General features: G+C 36.2%; 2 protein-coding genes across 4 annotated transcripts; both read left to right on the top strand.

Annotated features, from left to right (window-relative positions):
* Positions 1 to 2,076: 2,076 nt before the first annotated feature.
* On the top strand, positions 2,077 to 10,250 carry LOC112553581. 3 transcript variants are annotated; one of them, XM_025220904.1, is made up of 8 exons: positions 2,077 to 2,321; positions 5,774 to 6,169; positions 6,964 to 7,086; positions 7,918 to 8,239; positions 8,507 to 8,580; positions 8,984 to 9,097; positions 9,360 to 9,519; positions 10,115 to 10,250. In XM_025220904.1, exons 1-8 carry the CDS (start codon positions 2,238 to 2,240, stop codon positions 10,132 to 10,134), a joined length of 1,293 nt encoding a protein of 430 aa, XP_025076689.1. In that variant the 5' UTR covers positions 2,077 to 2,237; the 3' UTR covers positions 10,135 to 10,250. The 3 variants fall into 3 exon arrangements, with proteins under 3 accessions (XP_025076689.1, XP_025076691.1, XP_025076690.1); XM_025220906.1 differs by lacking the exon at positions 2,077 to 2,321 and adding an exon at positions 2,408 to 2,559; XM_025220905.1 differs by lacking the exon at positions 2,077 to 2,321 and adding an exon at positions 2,622 to 2,773.
* LOC112553579 (tyrosine-protein kinase JAK2-like) lies at positions 10,139 to 22,604 on the top strand. The gene is made up of 13 exons (XM_025220901.1): positions 10,139 to 10,410; positions 10,695 to 10,838; positions 11,245 to 11,342; positions 11,805 to 12,020; positions 12,644 to 12,795; positions 13,193 to 13,328; positions 15,856 to 16,315; positions 17,344 to 17,475; positions 17,977 to 18,095; positions 18,479 to 18,695; positions 19,330 to 19,469; positions 19,669 to 19,877; positions 20,557 to 22,604. The coding sequence occupies exons 2-13, from the start codon at positions 10,712 to 10,714 to the stop codon at positions 20,879 to 20,881; spliced, it is 2,331 nt and encodes a 776-aa protein (XP_025076686.1). The 5' UTR covers positions 10,139 to 10,410; positions 10,695 to 10,711; the 3' UTR covers positions 20,882 to 22,604.
* The last annotated feature ends 313 nt before the right edge of the window (positions 22,605 to 22,917 follow it).

Raw genomic sequence — 22,917 nt, 5'->3', positions numbered from 1 at the left:
ACCTATAGAGTACTAGGACTGAGCACGTGAAAGGGTGTGAATGATGGACGTTTCCTGAATGCGTGCCTTTTAGATGTTTAAAAAAAAGAGAGGTGTGACTGGAGATGGAGAGGGGAGTCAGCGATGAGAGATTGGGGAAGAGAGAGGGCAAAAGGTGAGAGGAGGGAGATTGGAGGCTTAATTGTTGAGAGGGGGATTGTGTTTTGAGTTTGGAAGTGAGAAGTCACTGCATGCCGAGACAGTGTACTTGAATAGGGAGAAGAGATTTGGAGTTTGATCGCCCTCACCACTCGGTTACACAATCTAAGCTAATTTCACTAATACCAGTATAAGAAACTTTTTTTTAAAAATGACCACCCTCGCGACCCCCTTGTAGGCACGTCGCGACCCCCCAGGGGGTCGCGCCCCACAGGTTGAGAACCGCTGCATTATAGCAAGAGTGATGAGCTTGAGGCGTGGGTACAACTTTGACTACAAAGGGTACTTATTGGCTTTTACTGAAAAATGGCTCCTTGCAAGCGACTCTGATATTAGACATTACCGGCTTCTGTGGTCCATTTACATCAGACAGAACTGCTACAATTACCGGTGGGCGCGTGGCGGAGTCTGGAGTCAGCAAGTACTGTAAGATGGGAATTCTCCGAGAAAGGATGTGTACTCACGACCTTGAACTACTCACAATTTCGCTAGGAAAAAAAATGAAACAACTTTTTACACGCTGCATCACTCCGTTCACATCAACTGCATCACGTTGCACACACATACATTCCTCTTCACTGTCAATGCGGAACTGCGTGCAGACCTTTCCTTAGAGCATAAACACAGCCATATCCATGCTTTGACGCATAAACATACTTCTAGACTGTCAAGCAAAGCGTTATCCAGCTACCTTCCAACACCAAGCGCGACTAGTGACTGCACCTCTCTCCCCATCCCGTGCACTGGCAGACCCACCTCACTATACTTCATTAGGCCCAGGAATAGTATATTGCAAACTTAAAATTCGATTTTCCATGGATACTGATTCTGTATTCTTTTCTCATTTTTTTATAAGAAAAAGAAAACGAAAAAAAAAATTACTGACCAAGACCGGGTCCCCATCTACAACCACGGGACCAGGTACACATTCCCTCCCCTTCTCTTCAGGCCTGATCTGATTTCTGATGGTTCTCATTGCCCCTCCGGCCGCTGTGTTTCTTTCCCTTTTTGGCAGGGACTGCTCACGCATTGACTTCATATTCTGTCAGTTCATTCTTACACTGCCTAATTATGAACAATAACACTTGCAAAATCGTCTCTAAAATAAAACCCGCGCACACAATCACTTCAGTCATGAACGGGACCTAATCCTCCGGCACTCTTGTTAGAGTTTTGCGGAAGTTATTTCCCTTGGACGGTTTCTAAGACAGTATAATATTATAATCATGTCTATAATTGCCTGTCGCTCACACCAATGCCCCCATCCTCCCACAGTGTGAAATCGCACTTTCCCTCTCCAAATTCAACAACAACTCACACCAACCATTTTTCAGTCGCACTCGGTGCATGCTTAATATCTACCGTTTACATGTAAACGCAACAGCTAACGAAGCAGTCAACACGGAAGTTAATATAAGTCTTAACAAGATATGGTTTGATTTTGTTTCTAGAAAAGAGACAGAAAAATTAGTAAGTGTATCTATATGCTCTGTGCTTAGTATCCTCGCGGCGAGAGCAAACAATGGGCAGTCATTTCGCCCAAGACCAATTCGCCCCAGCTGTATCCATTTCGTCTTAAGACAAAAGTCAAATCGACTCAAGCCCTATCAGCCACGTCTCTGAATACAATAATAGTAAAAATGCAAGTTCACAATAAACTGATGATAAAATCCTTAATTTTAAAGATTGTTTAAAGAGAAAAATCACATTTATTCGCTATTGCAAGATGTTGGCTAAACCCACTCGATCGCACAGACAGCTCAGCTTGCGTATCTATATTGCTCCAACGTGTGGCTCTTTTGATGACATAACAGCTTGTTGTGTCATCGGTGATCGATTCGTCTTTTAGGCCTGGGACGATTTGATTTTTCGGTCTTGGCACGAAATGGACACAGCTGGGACGAATTGACTTGTATTACACGTCCATGTGTGGCTGTGGGGCGAGATGTCCGGTGACCGAGATAAGCTCGGTTTAGTTTCGGTCTTGTGTTTGAAGGCTAGCCGAAACAACCCGGAACTTAGTGACTATTCTATGTTGCATGAGATATTTCAGAAAAAGCTCTTGTACACATCTTAGTTCCTCGATCTTCAATAAATCGTACACGAAACAGGACAGGAAAAGAGTGAGTACTTTCACTTTACGATGTTTCTGACATTTTATTTTCGTTAACCTCGATGTTCTAGTAATGAAATAAAAGCGCGAATACAAAGTCCGTCAACATCCGCTTACTAGAACAACTCTTTCCTAGTCAAGTGGAAACAAATCCACAATCAATACATGGGTGTGGTGAGTTTTGTTGACAGTGTGGCATGATCGAAACATTTCACATTCTTGCTGAAGAGGAAAGCGATGTGGAAAAAGTAAGTACGGGCTGTAATCGTTATCATTCTACTTTCGTTTCACGCTTAAAAAGAAATCAGATTTCTCAGAAACACTTAGATTCTTTTTGAAGCCAGTTGCTGGATTGTACACGGACACAGTTGTAGCTCACCTTGCTAACCAACAATGTTGACGATGAAAGATTTAATCGCAAATTTGCTCTGTCTCGCTGATACACAGGAACATCCCCAAGGCGTAAGTGGACAGCATTTTGTTTCAGATTCAAAGACAAATAGTAGCTAAGTAGATTTTCACTGAGGGTGGTGTCATTTTTACAGGTATATAGCATCCTGGACTTCATTTTCGTTTTTAACGTTAACATAGGAAAGTTATGAAAATGGGGTTAACTGTATGTGGATTGCAGTACAACCATGTACACCGACTAAAGAAGCCACATTTGGTCTGCAGCCACGAACACCCAGAAATAAAAATTTTGCTTTATCTTCGCCTCACCCTTTCTCATTTCTGATAAATGATTTTATAATTAAAGACTTTTTATAATTATTTTTTATTTGGATTGGGAGAGGTTTTTGCACAACTTGTACTATAAAGCTTGTGTGTACATCCACATTTGGAATATGCCAATGTGATCTGATGTCTGTTCCTAAAAATGAAGTGGATGAAAAGACATGCCACTATAAATTGTTAGTAGAATGTAGAGATATATCTTATTTTGGTAGATTGAAATACTTAAGACTCCACTTTGTGAAGGGAGGAAGAATCAGTAGAGGCCCTATTCATATTTTTAAGATATTTTATGGGTGTGCTGGCATTGATGTGCATGCATTTTTCTCCTCACCACAAACTAATATTACCAGAAATTTAGAAGAAAAAGTTTTATCAAGTGCTGTATTACTACTAAATGCAAGTGTTATTTTTCACAAAGTTGCTGCTAATTGGAACTCACTCCCGGCTTATGTTAAATAAGCACCTAACTTGAACTACAAAATCTGTCTTTGCAACATTCCAAAATTTATAGATCTCCTTACAGTTTTGATGGATATAAAATATGTAGGTGAAATTCAGGCCCAGACAGTAGCATGTAAGAGGGAACATTAAAGAGGCCACAAAGTCTTGGCAATGATAGCCAGTGCCTGGTATTACCACTACTACAAGGCATTTCATTTTCAGTTTTAAAATGCAGAGTACAAAATTACAAAGTGCTGTTAATGGTGTTATTCTAGTGTGTATTTTGAATCTCTTTTTTTTTGCATGTTTGATTACTTATTAATTAATAATGGCACGACCATTCAATGCTTGCATATTTCTAAAGGCAGCATTACTGAAACAGTTGTCTGGAGGAATCTTAACTGTTTGATGATACTGAAGCAGGATAGGCCTGAAAGCAGCTAATACTGTTAAAAGGATACTGTGATTCATTTTCTGATGAAACTGGTCTGATGCATCAGGAAGGTCCTCTAAACAATGACGCCTTGTAAAATGTGCACATTTACAAAGATTGATTACTGTGACACTTAACAATTAGTCTTTGTTGGTAGAGCTTGTTTAAAGTCAGATAGCACAGTGTATGAAGATGCTAGTGCCCACTGAAACCTTATGTACCAACGTACCACAAAAGTTTGGCTGGTTACCTTAATGGGATTGTGAACTGCAGTTGGTATTTTTTAATGCAATAAAATGTGAGAGTAGTACGGGGAAGGAAGTGAAAAAGACATGAACTTTCTCTGCAGAACAGCCTTATTGAAACTGTCTTTCTGCTGTTGAGACATCATAGTATCTATGACCTCTTGCATCAGAAAAAACTTTTTATATTTTATGGGTAGTTCAACAACTCCCTTTCAAAGGGTTTGCCAGTTTAGATGTATAGATCTGCTCAGTTACATTCAGAGAAGAAGCCCACACTTGTGCAAAATTCTGCTATATGTAAAATTCTAAAAATATAATAAAATCTTTGTAATGGTCCTAGTGAAGAAGTTTCTTTTGTTATCTCACCCAAATGCTATGATAGCATGGAAAGAAATCCAGATGTCACACCACTGTCATTTCAGTGCCAGTGATTGTTTACAGCTGATAAAACCTTACCAAGGTTTGTATGAGTAACTGAACATTTGAAGCTTTATCAAATATACTGTTAACTGTTTATCAAGAGAGAAAAAGAGAGATAGCTTTTTGTTTATTTTGCAACACAGGTTATTGTAAAAACAGATCCATGCATAATATGCAGAATTTATCCTTGAGCTGCATTTGTTTACAAGTGCCAACAACAACGACAAAAAAAATGCAGGAAACGGCTATTATTGCAAGGGGAAAAAAAGGGAGACAAGACTTTCAAAGATGATTTCATTGTCTGGCTTTTATTTATCACTTTTCATTAAGCTGCAGATTAAATATTAAACACATTAAGTATAATTTATTTTTTGATTTTGATAGGTAGCTATATAAATTAAAGGTGAAATTTTAAAAATAAATGAGGAAAATTAAAATCATTTTACACTTTTAAGTTCTACAGTTTTGTTCTCAATCAGTTTACTTTGGAGGGGTTTCACCATGAGGTAGTTTGAAAGGATTGTGAGATCATTTTGGTAGTCTAGCTGTCTAAAGTATGTGATTAACATACCAATAAAATGTATTTATGCTTAGTTTCTTAAGCATACCCAATCCCTAGAGCCTAAAGTCATTAGAATACAGTGAGGGAAATTTCATCTTAAGTGATTAGGTGCTGAAAGTGGCATCAGCTGTCGAGATAGCATTGTGGTGCTCCTTACTTTGGTAAACACACTATATGAACTGAAACCCCTCTATGTATATATCAACAACATATAAAATGAGAAAAAAATAAAAAGACCTTTCTATTTTGAGCATGCCTGCCACTTAAAGAGTCTTCCTTCTCCAACACCTTTACATGTGTTTGTGGCTGTTTCATTATCATGGTTTAGTTTTGGTAGTGGTACATGCAGGATCATTGTTTTTGTTTAGTTTTTTTTATATAAAATGCAATCATTGGCCTTTACTGTATACTGTAATATGCTGAAACCAAGAAAATGTTTCTATTCCTTTGATTTTTGTTGACACAGAGATAGTAGCAACTTTTAGATGATATCACCTGTTGGTTGTTTTATGAGAGGAACAGTGGTAGTAATGGCAAAAAACCTGGTGCTTTGGATGATGAGATCAACAGTAGTGGTTGCAGTAGTTTGTTGGCATTGAGCTTTTTGACAATTCTTATGATCTCAGGAAATGCTGGGAGCTATTGCTGGAGTGCCTGTAGGGCCTGGCCTTGTCATCCACTTTTATGGCAAGAAAAGATTCGAAACAAAGCCACTCTTCATCGCAGCAGATAGCTTCCCAATCTGCGCTGAAGATGTATGCAAGCGATGTGCCGTGCATCTGACAGAGAGTCTTGGCCGCTTCTATCCACAAAACAAGAATGTCATTGGGCCGGCATGGCTGCCAATCTTTGGACTTTATGGGGCCAACCACCAGCAGCAACTTTGGGTGCCAGAGTATCATATCTTTGAACCATCAGCCAGCCCTGGTCAAGAGTCATTCTATTTTCGCATCAAAGTACGCTTTTCCAAGGACAAGCTGAAATATTACTTTGGAATCATCAGTGATTATCTTTATCTGCAGGTATGATATAAATAGTCAGAAAAAATGTTTTGCATAAGACAGGCATTGTGATATAGCCATTCAAGATTTTTAAAGGAGAATCTCATTTTTCGTTAAGTAGATGTGAATTTTGTTTTAAATAAAGGTGGTATACAAAATTTTTGTCTTGAAGAAGCTACTATCTATAGTTTATTAAGATGAATGACGTCAGTGATGTACCCTGATTTACATAGGTAATTGTGTCATAAATATTTGAAGTTCTTACATCTTTATATATCATTGACAATATGAAAATAAAGAACAGAGTGTTGTTAGCAAAATTTGTAAGGGGACTAGTTTTGCAATTGCTGAATAATGAGAAAGGAAAGATAACGGAAGAATTGTGTTCATTCACTAGACTAAAGGAATCAACCATGTAAAATTTATATGACTATATCAACGCATTAACTCATTCAATATGGATGTATCAATGCAATTGAGCTGTAGCTATGAAGACTTTAGCCTTTGTGGGTGTGAACTGTATAGTAAGAGAATGATAGGAGGAAACATTTGTGCTTCATCTTTTATTACAAGTCCTTATCTTTTATGTTACACGGGTTTGAATCTTTCCATTCGTAAGACAACTTGTGTAATGGATCTGTCATAGTGATCAGATGGATTTGTATAGAAACAATACCCAGTACTGTACTATGAAGAATACAGCTAGGAGGCATTTTCACTGTCTTAGCAGTTCTGTTGCAAAGTACTGTTTTTGCTCTTTTCATGCTTTTGTAAAAACCACATATATTCATTCTGTTCCCTGGATATCTTGTTAGGTTGCAGATGACTTTAGAAATGGAAGGCTGTGGTCACACTTTGATGCTGAGATAAACGATGTGAGCAGCCTGAGCAGAAATGTTGTCCTTGAACTGATTTCCTCTGCAGGATATAGTGTGATGGTAAGGTTTTGCAATTTCTTAGGAAAATATTTGTAGTTAAGTGGATTTTAAGGGGCATTTCTTTAAATAACAAACTTGTATTCACTTAATCAGCATTATGCAAAGGTCTGACATTGCTATTATGGAGCAGTTGATGAACAATGGAAAAATGTAAGAAAGGAAACCTGTAGTATATGTGGGAAAAGGTCACCTGTAACACGTGCATCTGCAAACCCATGCACAAATGATTGCCTGACTGTGCAGGCTTAACATTGGGCACTTGCCTAGACAGTCCAGTAGGAATCAATCCATTAGCCTTCAAGCCTCAAGAGCTTCTGATGCATTCATGGTCTCAGCCACTCCCATAATCCAAATCATGATGATGGCATTAGCTTGCATGCAAGTTTTGATGGAAACACAAAACACTTCACATGTCATAGCCATTCTTTGTTGTGTGTAGAGGGGAGGGGTATGAGGAATAAAGCATGTCAGTGGTTCTGACAGCTTACTTTTTGAAGATGAAATGTTTGCTTTTCTGTATCATGTTTAAGTACTCACAAATGTGGACCATACAAGGTGATTTGCTTTGAATGCCCAACACCCACACAAACCTATGCGCTTTACTATGCATTTAAGAATCAGTTCATGTGGGGTTTGTCTTTTTAGACTCTATGACAATTAACATTTGTTAATGCAATAAGAGTGCAGTCTAGTTAGTAAATACTTGCATGATGTGTGTGCGTGCGTATACATGAGTGCATAAGTAGACAATATTTGTGTGCAAACAGATCTGGAAGATGAAGTTTTCAAAATAGTCTTAATTCCTCTTCATTTGTTTTGCTTTTATTTTAGATTCCAGATGAGACAAAGATCTTAACAGCAGAGCTAAAGCAAATAGTCAAACTACAGAACATCAAATCAAAGATTAAATTTGTTTGCTTCTGGAAAAATGTTCCTAAAAACATGCCACCAAAATTGCAAGAAGAGTTTCGTCTGGACCCTTTGATGAGATACTTGATGTTTGAACATCTTAAAAGAGGTCTGGGTGAACTTTTTGAACTCTGGAAAACTTCAAACCTGGCTGCCATGAGACAACAGTTTTTGGAAGACATTTTCACTACCTATGCCAAAAACTATGGCCTGGAGCACTATTCAGCCAAGAAAGTTTTAGGGGGTAAGCCAATTATGAAAATGAAGGGTGTTCATTATTAATTTTAAATGTAACTGATCATACAGTCCTTACAGCTTTTTCAAAGGCTTTTTTCGACTTACAGGAAATATAGTCAGCCATTATTGCATGGATGGAAGTGAATGCCTAAGGAGTTTTGTTAATATATATATATTTTTTTTTGCTGATTTAGAAAATATTAGAAAAGGCATTTCCATCAAATATGATTAGGTTTTATATAGACACTAAAGTTTAGGCTATGTGACTTTGCAGACCGAGTACAGGAAGTGGATGTCATTATCCGACCATATGCAGTAGGTTGTCGTCCTGGACTTCACTTTGCAGAGGTAGGTCACCTTTCTTTTATCATTATATTATCTCAAGAAGTACCATTCATACTATAGAACAGTTGTGCAGATTTCAAATTCAGTGTTCATGCACATTATTGTCTGTAAAGTCTTACTTCATCTATAAACTATTTCTAGAAGATCAGCTTGAAGGTCCATTTTGACATGTCCAGATGTCTTCTTAAGACCAAAGTTCAAAGAGACCATATCTTTTTCAATAAGTAGTCCTTCTGGCTTGCATTATTATATCTTTTAGTTTGATTATAATTGTCTATGGTGATATCTTTTGCAGCTGCAAAAAGCCTTGCACTTATTCATTATGTAAATTGTTTTATTGATAAATTGTATAAAAATTGTCTTCTTTTGTATTTGATAATTAAAATTTCTCACATTTTCTTTACAGACTCATGTATGCTCCCTTCAAGATATCAATGACATCAGAATCTTGGAGAATGAAAGTAGTGCAAGGACACAAAGTCGACAAGTTTTAATCTATCGATCAAACATGTTACCTTTGGTATGAAACCTTTGTTAATCGAGAAGTATATTTGGAAGATATTTAGTTACTGCTGTTTAGAAGTGATTTAGTGAAATGTAGATTTAGTAGAATGTAATTTAACCTGTTTTTAAATGGATTCACACACATACATGCCCTGACTCACTCTAGCTCTCACATAATCTTTACAAAAAACAGGATATGACAACTGACTGAAGACAATATTTCTCTTCTGTTCCGTGAGTTTGATGGAGCATACATGAACATTTTCTTTTTATCCTAGTTGCTGGAGTTTGACACTCGACAAGCTGCAGAGTCTTTTGTGTCTGTTCTTGAGACCTACCGCGGCTGCTGGTTAATTATTATGATTTCCTTAGCGTTCAGCAAGTCACTGTTCCCAGCGTGGAGGTCATCAAAGTGTTGCGCAGCTTTGGGCCTCTCAGGTAATTTCTGTAAAGGTCTTTCAGAGTGATTTTTTTCAAGCGACTTGTCTGAGTGTAATATAAAATTGTATTTCCCAAACCATAGAATAAGTGAAGAACTTTTCACTCTCAGTTGATCCAAATCTTGCAAACCACACGTACAGAAAGAGTTAAAGAAAAGCTAAGACCTCATTAACGTATATGAATGCCCCTATATCATTAGGGCCACACCCTATGGGAGATCTTGTGAGTAAAGGGGGTTATTAAGTTGGGTATTTAGAAATATCTTTTACTCAGCTCGTCCACGTGATTTAAAAAAATACACCAGCACATCTTGTAGTAGGAACTGCGATATATACTCTGATAATATATAACAAATGGACAAAGATACATTAATATGGCAATGTAAGCAGAAATGCTAGTTTAAAAGTGTGGAAGCTTTAGTAGTAATTTTAGTGGTATACTGATACCTTATACTGATACCTTTACATGAGGCAACTGCTTTGAAAGGTCAATATTCTTTATAAGATGTTTGTTTTTGTACATTCTATGATGCAAGCAGAGATTAAAGGTAAAAAAAAAACAGATCCATGATTATTTTAGTGTCTGGTTTCAGAAAAGAAGAAGCCATTGTGAAGGTTGACCAAGGGGGTGCTGAGATCAGTCACTCAAGTGCTGGCAACTACCTCATCTATCAAGACCAAGAGAAATTTGACCTCTTTCATGTGCTGGGGTCTACTAGCACTAGCAACTATGGAGAACATACAGAATATGATCTTAGCATAGCCAAAGAAGACGGCAAAACTGTATTCAAACTAACTCAAGACAATGGGTTTTCTGCAGAATATAGCCAAGCAAGTGAATTGCGCATTGATTTGAGCAGAACCCTGGGGAAGCAGATTCATCCATCTGGTTTGTTGTCTGTTTACTTTCTCTTCAATACATCTATCACTAATTTTTGTCAATAAAAAACTGTCTTTAGGTCAAGAAGTAAACTGTGACAGACAGTTTACATACTTAGTAAAAATATAGCTGGAAAAAAAATGGGAGGGTTTTTTGTTTCTGATTTATTATCAAAGAGTTTTTAGATTGTTTTGACTTTAGACATAAGACACAAATAATTATGAAATTTTCTCTCCTTTTTTTTGTAATAAAATGGAAGTAGTGTATTTATTGTATGGATTGTCTGTTTCTAGATGAGCCTTGTGGTGCAATGACCTTTCTGAAAGACGAGGGAGAAATTGATCCTTATGATTATTCAGATACACCTCAGTTTAAAAAGAATCCTGATCAGCCAATACTTTTTGAGGACAGCATGATTCCAAATCAGGAACATTTAGGTAAAGCATTGTTTAAGAAAGAACTTGGTTTGCAGTAGCATACATCTTGAAACAAGTGATAGCTGTTGGATTTATTTTGTTCATGTTTTGCTCATCATCTTGCATGAATTTATATCAGTTTTCACATTGTTTGTTAAGCATGATTATTAGAACTGAAGCAGATGACATCAAAGATGTGTATCTTTTGGTGCCAGGCACACATATATATATTTGAAGCTCTTGTATCAAACATGTAATGTTTAAGGGTTGGCATTCAGTTAAATGTGATTGTAAGGCTTATTAGAAGAGGCCATTTGTGAAGTCCTCTTTAGGTTGAAATAGAAGATCTAATTGTGATCACATTCCTCTCTTTATTTTGGAAATGGTGTATCATACTACTGTGTATCAAACCACTTGATACTTTCAGCACATGGCCATTTCAGCGAGGTGTACCGCTCAAAGGCAAGTTGTTTAGGTGAGGAGGTTATCGTCAAGAAGATCAAGGAGGACTTGAAGTTTCAGGAAGTACGTCTGCCATCTGCCATACACAAAAGCAAAAAGAAATGGAAAGAAAGAAGGATTGTAACACTGAGTGCGAAAGAAAGGAATGAGTGAAAGGATGATTGTAAGTTTCAATTTCCTGCAACATTGCAGAGTTCATTTTAAAAGAAAAATTGTTGTTTACTTATTTGGCAAGTACCATAACTCAAGGAAACAACATTTATTCCTCATTTTATTTAGTACTGAGAGGTCTCACTTAGAGTTTTTGTTAAAACGAGCTGAAAGGGATGTATGCATGTATGGATGAATATATGTAGTGGGTTTTTTTTTAAATGGAAAATGACATTTAACTCTATTCGTATCACTTATCTCCATAAAAAGGTCTGTCTTTGTTGATGATTTTTCTCACATACCAAGTAGAATTTGTTATTAGCAGATGTAAATTACAGTTCTAATTCTGGGTTCTGTTTTCTGTCCTTTCCACAGAAGTTCTGTTGTGGGGTGGCACATCTGCATGACTTACGAAAGGTAGCCCCCTGTTTTGTACGATTCTATGGTCAAATGCTACGTCCACCACTATGTGTGGTTTTCGAGAGTGTCCCATATGGAAATTTGCAGGACTACATGCAGAAAGGCTTTTCACTGAACTGGCTGCAAATTGCCTCTATCCTTTATCAGCTAGCTAACTGCCTGTATGATTTAGTAAGTGTAAGACCTCTATGTTCATTCTGCATTCTTTATTCTTACTGTCTTTATTCCTCAATCATCTCGTAATTTTCAAATATTTTTAATGTAAAATGAAAAAAATGCACCACTACAAGTGATCTTAGTCTCTTTGGTTGCTTGTCCACTCTTGATCAACAAACTATTTATGTGCATTCTACATGGCTGCTGCAGTTGTATATGCTATACAAAAGTCTATATTGAAATAATTTCGAAACCAACATAAATAATTCATCCTAATAAGGAACTACACAGATTCAAGACAAAAACAGAGAAACAAATATTTCAGAAGAAAGAATACAATTGATGTCAATTAAATATCCTTTACTTTTGAGTGTGTTAGGTGCATAAGTGATTTTTGAACTTTGACTTTACATTAATTTGTCTGAGGTTATGGAAAATCCATATGTATGGAGAGCATTGCCAAATGGATTCGAACATTTCTTATTTTTAATAAGGGGGCTAAAACTACCCAAAGCAAATCTAAAGATTAAAATAACATAAATATTAGAAAAACTAACAAACATTAAACATTAGTTGTATTTTATGGACACAGAAGTAATAATGAAATACAAACAGTCAAAGTTTGCTTTTCTCTTCAGAAAAAATGCAAGCAGACTTACCGAAATTTCTGTAGCCAGAAGATCCTTATTTTCAAAGAGAGCCCTGAAAAACTGCATATCAAACTTGGGGACCCTGGAGCAGCATTCTACAGAGACTCGCTGGAGATTACAGATCAGCTGAACATACAAAGGTTAATAAAGATGATTAATCACACTCATCCATGTATCCACATGCATACACATGCAGTCACACAACTGCCATCATTATAGCCTTTTAGCATCATCAGTTTTGTTTTTATATATAATTCATGTAAGACTGTTATTTTACTGCATAGTCATGCTTATTGCAAAACAGGTTGCTATTTTTATTTTGCCTTTGTGCAATACTTTGCATAGTCTTCAAATATATTAGGTATATCACAGCTTTTTTACAGTTAAGTGAAATTTACATATGAAGAAATAAATATTTCTGTTCAAAGAACTACAATTTTAAAACTTTTATTACAGTTTAAAAAATTTGTATGCATGATGCTTCATGTTATTTCAATATGTTGTGTAGATCCTCATCCACAATAAAATCTTTTTCAGACTGCCTTGGATTGCAGTGGAGCGATTCTCAAATCTGCAGGCACACACAATCGAAACAGAAATGTACTCAATTGGAACCACCATTTGGGAAATTCTGTGGAATGGTGCTGACCCTAATTCAAAAATTCCTCCAAAGGTAACTGGGTCATTTATATTTCATGAATTTATACTTCATGAATTTATACTTCATGAATGTCTCCATTCATTTTGTTTAATATATTGATGTTGATCATGATAATGAATATATTTGGTGCACAAACACCTAAACTACATCTCCAGAAGTATTGGTGAATCAGGGCACTTCTTAACACTTATTTGGTTCCTGTAGCTTAGTGATAGTAATATTTACATGTCTGTGCTAACAGGTTTTACTGTCTAAACTATGAATGTTGGCATGGAGCAATTTTTGACATAATTTTGACTTTAGCCCTTACAATGACGTTGAAAATATTTCAGTCACCGTTCCAATTACCTGTTCTAAATTTATCCTTGTCAAGTCCTCTTTAAAAAGGCAGAATTAACACTTCCTCTGATATTTGTTCATTACACTGCTAACATGTCCCTTGATAGACAAGTTACAAATATCTGTCAGTCTGCCTATTATGATCTTTGAAAGATCATCAATTGCAATGTTAGGAAACAGGATCATGTCACTTCTCTTCTTTGTTTTCTGCACTGGCTACCTATCTGTTCTTGTATTCAGTCCAAGCTATCTGTTGTGTGCCACAATTTCCTTGCATTCCAACCAGACAACTCCACTCTTCCTCTAGCGATCATATAGTATCCCTGTTACCAGAACAACATATGATCACTGGTTTTTATCTTCTCTGCAACAGCGAAAATTCTCTCCCCTTCCATATCCACACTTGTCCATGATGGCACCCTTTAAATATACATTACAAACACATCTTTTTCATAAGCATTACTTCTAACAACAATCTATGTAATGCTACTCAATCTACTTACTCTATACTCTGCCTGCTTGTCTCCCTCTGCACATTAATATAACTTGCACTCAGTTGTCACTGTTTTTATTACTATTCCTATTTTGCATCTTTTATGTTTGTCTTTATATCAGTAGTGTTGTCCTCCTGTTCCTTCATATGCTGTCCATGTATTGTTTTTGTCTGAGAGGATGCCCCTTCATGATCGTGATCACTCGCTAAATAAATTGTGCATTTATTATTATTACTGCCATACATAACTGGAACTAAATTACAGATTACATTTAAAAGATCATCAAAGATACTAAATACTACAAGATGGGTCATAATGTGAAGTCTCTCATGTAAACAGCAGCAACCCTAGTGGCCTAGTGATACCTTAATTCAGGGGAGATAATTACAGACCTGCGAAGAAGAAATTTTGTTTGTATCGTCCTCTGGTAAATTGCAGTCCAATAATGTGCACACAATCATTGATATTTGCACTGGGTGGATGCTATCTTGGTGGATACTAATTTTTTTCTTTACAAACACTACCTAACAACAGGCAATAGGCTTACATCATTAGTGTTCAAAGAATGTTTACATTAAAAAAAAATAATATTCTGTATTTGAAATATTTATTTTTATTATTTTTAAGTCTGGTACACCCAGTAGATCATTAGTAACTCAAGTGTCTGCTTTGTCAGCTGGACATTCAAGTAACAAAAAAAAAATTGCAAACAGGAGCTTAAAACAAACACTGGCTTTGAGTATATAGATGATAATAATGCTGACATATATTTTTCAACTATACAGTAGACTCAATAAACTTAAAAAAATATTTTCAGAATACAAAACAGTTGCAGCGCACATTCAAGAAGATACATAATGTATACTGACACAGACTAAAACATATCAGCAAACAAACAGGAAGAGATACATCAACAGACATAAAAGACAGAAAAATCAGCTTATAAAGCAGCATATCAGGGGTTTGGCATAGGAAAGGATTGTTAGACTGCAAGCGGGAAAAGGTGAATTAAGAAGAGATCTGTTTAGATCTCAGATTTTAGGTAGCAATACAACTTTATTAATCCAAGGGCAATTCCAAATTATGCTCATATTAGCAGTATATGTTAAAATAATTTCTCTCTCACTTACACACAGAGCAGTCACAGTACACACTCTTTGTCCACAGACATTTCTGGATGAGCCATCTTGTAGTATTTAGCACCTTTGATTGCATTATCCAAAGCAGTTAACAGAGCAAAATCACTTGTTCTTTCTGCTCATTCTGTGCAATGCCTTTATGTTGTTTCTACTTTGAAGCAATTTATAGATGATTCTATGGAATTGTTTCAAGATGTTTGCATTTATGGTTAACATCAGTGCAAGTATTTTTTTTTTACTTTGTGTTGATTTTAAGATAAAATGAGAGAACACTTTATTTGTTCCAGATGGCAATTCGGGGGCAGCTTGATAAAAATAACATCACAACACATTCATTTGCACCAAATAGACTTTCGCATTCATGTTTCATTCATTCACACTGAGCACCAGATTGTGTGTCCAGATTCCAGATATATGCAGATGATATATGTTTTCTTTCTGCTTACAGTCATCTACAAAATAGCTTTTATTTTACTGTTGTGGTTTCCATAATTTATGATTTAACTGGCTTCTTTGTACAAGCTCTAGCATCTTGATGTTTTCTTCATGAAGAGTTTCATGTCACAGGTCTCATCACAAACTTTCTTTGAAAAAAGTGGAAAGCTTCCTCATCCGTACATCAAGCTCCAGAACTCTTGTGATGACAGCTCAACGACAGAGATGCTTTTAGCAGAGCCTCCTAATCAACAGTTAACCAGACAGAATATGGTGTCTCAATGGGTTGCTGCCCAAGATTTCACCAAACCATCCTCCGAAGGTCTTAGTGAAGAAACAGAGGACAAAACACAGGCCAGCCTTGTCAATAGTGTGGCGCCCCCTGCAACACACTCAGCTGATTCTTCCAAGTTAGAATCAGGGCAAACTGAAACAACGTTCTTGACTGGGACAAATCATGTGCATCCTGGTAACAGTGAAGAACTTCTAAAGAAAATTATGGAGAAAGTGGTCTTGTTCATGGACAAGTGCTGGTCAAGGGACCCTGTGGAGCGACCATCTCCTAATGATATGTTGAGGGTTTCTACAGAAGGTAATACTAAGCTATTTGAAAATAATAATGCACGTTTTAAAGGCAAGAGTATTCATATATTATGTGTGTATTATCATTTTGTTGTTGTTTTGTTGGTTTGTTTGTTTGGGGTTTTTTTGTTGTTGTTTTTTCGTTTTGCTGGATTTTTTATATTGTTTGTTTTATGCTTTGTTTATGTGGGTTTTGGGTGTCATTCTAATATAAAAGGTAAGTGACACAGCAAGTTGGACTTAAGTAATAAATACCATGATTCTGAATTTTTAAAAAAGAAGGTGAAGGTAGTCCCTCAACGTTTTGGTTGTTAGGCAGATTTTATGGAATGCACTTTTCTGGGGACCACTTTTTATAAGGGCGGAGCCCATCTCTTCTCCCTTGCTGCCTTTCCCCAACCCTCTATGAAGTCAAGGACCCATTCTTGATGGGTTGACAGAGGGAAGTTCACTATTCCACATAGGTATTGAACTGGTGTACTTCAGAGTTCATACTTCAGTGTTGTAACCACTTGGTTCTTCACTTCCCCTCATTCTGAATAGTTTCCATGACTAATTTTGAATTGAAGAACACTTGTTTACTTAGAATCACATCTAAAACAGTTATCAAGCAACTTCATTGAATCCATCAGGTGCAGGGATTATTTTTCAATCACCTAATTGTGGTCATCAGTCCTGACAGACAACGCCTTTCTTGTTTAATGGTACCTCTGATGTCCATTTATTTTCCTTTGCAACTGAGTATGAAATATGTCAACCTGTGAAAACCAATTTGTAACTGTGCTTCAGAGTTGATTTTAAATTGATGATTTGAAACCAGAAATTTGAAATAATATATTAGAACATCATTACTGAATATATTAAGTGCCTTTTCCTTTAAGGTATGGATTAGGGTTAGTAAGAGAATGTGTGCATGTGCATACATATTTGCTTGAATCATGCTTTTTTTTTTTTAGTGCAATTAATGTTTACATTTTGCTCTGGAAATTCTTTATTCTGCTTTGATCTAATGTGTAAAATTTTTCATTCGATTTTAAGTGACATGTATGGCCGAGGACATCATGAGTTTTGACCAGAAGTGGCAGATAACTCTCCTTCATCAGGTGCTTCAAGATACAGGCAAAATCACCAACAAAGACGCTGCTGAGAAGCTAGTGCAGACTTTAGCAGGTATATCAATATGTTTTATTTCTGACCTCTGCATTTTCCTTACCATTCGAGTCAACTAGCACTTACTGAATCAGGTGCTGATTAGTATTGTGATTGATCTTTAAGGATTTACAACATTTTAGAAATCCACAAGAACCTATTGTCAGGTCATGAAATTATCAAAAATGTATATTGAGTAAGTGAAAATGGAAAGCAGTGGCATCTGTGGCCAGAGACTTGCACATTTTCTATGCAACATGCTTGCCCTAGCAGATTTAGCTTTTGAGTACATGGTACCCAGTTGTTTTAGAAGGTTGGGAAGGCAAGGGAATAACAGCAAAAAAGTAGAGATGGACGCTACCTACAAACCCCCCCAAAAACCGGTCTCAAACATCTCACTCCCCTATGACCTAAAGGTAATGTAATTACTTTTTAATTATCTCTTGCATATAAAACTTAGGCACATAAATATACACACATATAAAGTGTATGTTGTTTTTGTTGCTCCCTTCTCATCTGAAGCAAAAGATAATCAAGGGAAGGAGATTTACCAGGAGCTGCTGGAGAAATGTGCAGCCGACATGTTTATCATGAGCAGCAGGTTGGAACCAGATGAAGACCAAGGCCGTGGTTTAGGAGAAGTAAGAGTGTCTTGCCTCCTCGGGGTGAATGTGGATGAGTGTATTTGAGTTATGTCTGCTGTTTCGAAGAACATGCAGGTAGTCTAGATTTTGTGTGCATTTCTGATTGCTGTATTAGTGATAGCTTATACAACATTTAAAATTCTAGGATGTATAACACTGAAATAATTTACACACATTCCTGAATATTAAGTGATTGTTATTTGAAATAAATGAGATTTTGAAATGAAATAAATGTTTTTCATCTTGCATTATGAAACCATGAAGTGAATCATATCTAAAAGTCACAGTTTTGCTGCCATAAAACTGGGTAAGTGTTTACCACTTTAGGGAAGCAAATTTACTACTTTAATATTTAATCATGTGCATCTGGAATATTGCAGGGCAACTTTGGACAAGTGCGTCTTGCCAATCTTGTAGAACCCACCACAAAGAAGCTGTCCCAAGAGGAACGGGCAAAACTGAGTAGGGAAAGAGTAGCAGTGAAGTTCATGAAGGGTGCATCACCAAAGGACCAACGACTGTTTGTGAGAGAGGTTATAAACAGTATCCAATTGAAACACTCTAACATTGTGACCTACATTGGAATTGTCATACCAGGTATGCAGGCTTTTTTTAGCTGTAGTAGTAGTTCTTACAATACAACTTTATTGATCCCCAGGGGCAATTAAAAATAGTGCTCGTATTAGCATTCGTATATATATGCACATGATATAAAAAAGATATATCATTCTTATCATTCCACATGAATTGTAAATAAATAGCTTTTTTTAAAAATTAAATTGCATCCTCATGCATCATTTATTTTAGGTTTTCTATTATGCACAGCCTTATCTTGTCTTCATCATTATCTTATAACTAAGAATTGTTTAGTTTATTTTTGTATCTGAGCACATTTCCTAAGCATAATTTCCCACTGGGATTAATAAAGTTGATCATTGTCATATTCCTCAGTAATTCACCATTTTTGCACATGCTTGCATTAGTACAGTACAACATTATGGAAGTATTTCAAAATGCTGTGGTCACAGTAAGCCCTTGGAATTACACAAGAAAAATATGAAAGTTCCAGCAAACATATGTGTCCATCTATAGATGTGTGCTTGTGTGTTTTTGTCACAGAGAGAAAATGTAAGTATGCACATGAACTAGAAAATGTGAGCACCTCTAACTATATACAGGTGTGTGCCTAATTATAGCAGTCTTTATCCTATTTTCCATATGTTTTTTGCAGATGGCAAGGAACCAATGAAGCTGGTGATGGAGTATGTGGCTGGGGGAACACTGGAGAAATACGTGAAGAAGAAAAAGCACATGCTTGGGGATCTCTCATTGAAAATGGAGCTCAAGAAAATTGCAATGGACATTGCTTCTGTGAGTAAAAAAGTTTTTGTATGCTTCATGAGAAGGTGATGTGCATATGCATAGATAAAAGTGATATATATATATAAAAGCAAAAGCTACATGTGTGTACAGAAAGTCTGCTTGCTTCCTCTACAGCATAAGTATTAAAGTGCTTAAATATTCTTAACTATGGACAGTTCCAGGCACTTTTTTATTTTATTTAAACCAGGGAATGAAGCACCTAAACAAGCGAAAAATGGTTCATGGCGACTTGGCAGCCCGCAACGTCCTTCTGTCTGTTGGCCCCAGTAATGAACTGATTGGGAAAGTGTCTGACTTTGGGCTGGCCCATAAACTTACAAAAGGATTAGATGGGCAATATCACTACAGCCTGTCAAAATCTAGGACCCACTCTAATATCCCACTGCCAGTGTTCTGGTGAGAACCTTTTGTCTCTATTCTCATTCTTAATGGTACATAATAATCACAGGGCCAACTGCCATGGTACAGTCTTAGTTGCTGGCTCAGTGTAAAGCACCAATTCCCCTGTACCCTTGTTAGATATGTGGTCAGTTTGTTACTTTATTATGTCAATAAATGGTGGGTTATAGCAAAAGATTAATTTTATCTTGCAAAACTGGGTTTTTTTTTGTGCATTAGTGGTAGTGTTGTTATAAATTTTAATGTTGCAGTCTATTGGGTTATATAAACAGGATATTGACAAATGTTAAGTGTAGAGGGGTTACAGTGTACCTTGATTTTTTTTTTAATTCTAAAAGAACTGCAACGAAAAAAAAGGGAGGGGGAGGGAGGGAAATGTTTAAAAGTCTCGAAATCATTAGGGGCTGTAAATTTAAGTTTCACCATGTACAGGACGGTTAAAGACAAAGAGTAACTCATTCCTTTATAAATTAGGTATCGGGTATAAATTAGGTATACCCATGGGTGGGCAGGTCCAGTTACACCTGTAACCTTTGAAGATGATAAAACTAACCACCAAACTATGGCATCCCAATCACTGTGCATCATTAACATATTAGCTCTTTTCTATACTTTTAATGTTTGTGTTAATTATTGTTGTGAAATTACTTGAAATGTTGCTGAAAATTAATGGCAGGATGGCACCAGAACTCTTGGAAGATCAGCACTTCACAAACAAGACAGATGTTTGGTCATTTGGCACTGTGCTGTGGGAAATGTACAGTGGTGGAGATCCTTCCAAATTGGGCAATAAGGACCTCAAGTCAAGCGAAGTCATAGAAGATCTAAAACGCAAGTACAAAAACAAGCAGCGGCTTCAGCCTGAGGAGCACACACCACAGAAACTGTATGAGGTCATGAAGAAATGCTGGTCTGATGATCCTGAGGAAAGGCCAACATTTTCAGATTTGAAAAGTTTGATTGGGCAGCTGAATGAAAGTGATCTGGAGGTGGAGACTTGAGGAGCTATGCAAAAGGGGTGAAAGCATGGGAAAAGAAATGACACGTACCAAAATATGTATGACAAACCTGGTATTAAACAAAAGTAAATTTCCAGTATCTTTATTGAAGTCTAGCAGACTTCTGGGAAGGATGTATGTTAATACATTGTATGTGTGATATTCCTGGTTTGAACTGAGCCTTTATTGAAGCATTTATCGTTCAGTTATTATATTCTCCAGAGACGAAATCTCTAGCTTATTCAGATATTGTGGTGTCATTATTAGAAACATGTCAACAAATATTTCCACTTTTTTTAGGAAAGGTGCAAAACATGAATGAACAGTGTTTAAGAAATAGTGAATGAGATTGGCAAGTCTGAGATTAACTCAAAAAATCCTTATCATATTACGTTATGTGTGGGCACATGTAAAACATTAGTAGAACATGCTAGCAAACTCACAAAGCAGTGTACCCATCATTAATTTGCAGCTTTGGTAACTTTATTGGTCGTTTTATTAGTGCAAGTATTACAGAATTATTGTCTTTGAATTTACATTTTATCTCATTACTATTCTGCCTTTCATCTGTCCGGTGAAGAACTTCCCATACAAAAATAGTACAGGTTGACTGTGTACTTTGACACTTATGTAAACTGTTGGAAACATGGCAGTATTAGAAAATGATAATTATTAGGTTGACGCTATGTGTGTGTATTTAGTGTATATATGATATTGCTGAGTCAGTTTGAATGCTGTTTGTATCACTGCCATGCCATTACACATTAAGTATATAAATTTTGTTGTAAATTAAAAATCTCACTATTCTTTACCACAGTGACAATGCTGGGTACATGCTGTATGGACCTTTTAACTCTTCGTAAATTATGTATGGTTTTATTTTTTAACATGAATGATCAATGCAGACAGGAAGGTAACATCACATAGCTCTAGCTGAACCACACGGAATGTAGTTAGATCCCTCAACCAATGAAAAAGTGGCTAAAGCACAGGGCAGGTAAAGAAGACATGATAAAAAGGTGAGGTAGAAATCTAGTAGAATGCTGATGATCCTGTGTTTTTAAAGTGTAAGAAATGTAAATAATATGTGTCAAATTGCTACATGCTTTTTGTGTCGTCTACACTTACAAAGAATATACTACAAATATCAGTGCCATACAAATATTGTTATTTTTGTTTATATAAACCCATGTAACAGAATTATTGCTGTTTTAGCTGTCATTTTTATACTTCTATAAAATAACTATGCAGAAGAAAAGCAAGTTAATTGAAAACTTTTTTTAATTGTGGTGTCATGGAGGTAAGAGTCCACTGTTGATAGTTTTCCCTACACAGTATTCATGTTGTTTAAGATATATATTTAGTCTCCTTTGGCGACTGGCAAGTTACTTATCAATTGTAATGAGGACGAATCCATTTATTTATTTGTGCACATTTTAGCCTGGACATAACAAACATTATTATTTCTTCATGTATTAGTATGATTAGTGGATATAAAAATATTATGAGAAAAACATGCATAGAGTTCAAGATGTACACCAATGAATAAAATTGAATGTCTGTGCATGTCTTGGATTTGCACACAATTTGATTAAGCAGAATTTTTTTATGGTATTTTTCCTTGTTATCTGAATTTACAAACTGTATTCAGTGTGGCTATGAAAATCTATGTACACGTTTATTATGTACCTTTGAAATGTGTAAATAAACATATTGAAAGAAAAGAGTGATGGTTGAAACAAGATTTTTAACAAAGCATGATACAAAGAGAGTGTGCCAGTGGATTACATTAGAATGTGCACAAACTGAAAACTAATAATGGTAGTATTGTGGAGATGTTTTGGTTGCATTACAATTCTCATCATTTTAATTGTTGGGGTGGGATAAGAAATGTAATTATTAACACTATAGCAATATATGCCTACATCAGCAGTTTAAAATCATTTAGTTTTAATTTGTTCTTTGCCAAATGCATAAGCAGTTAACAGTATACACTTCAGAGGTCATTATTATTAAAATCATAAAATATATTAGTAGGA

The sequence above is a fragment of the Pomacea canaliculata genome, linkage group LG13 (assembly GCF_003073045.1).
Source record: "Pomacea canaliculata isolate SZHN2017 linkage group LG13, ASM307304v1, whole genome shotgun sequence".
NCBI lineage: Eukaryota > Metazoa > Mollusca > Gastropoda > Architaenioglossa > Ampullariidae > Pomacea > Pomacea canaliculata.
This window is presented reverse-complemented; position numbering and strand designations above follow the sequence as displayed.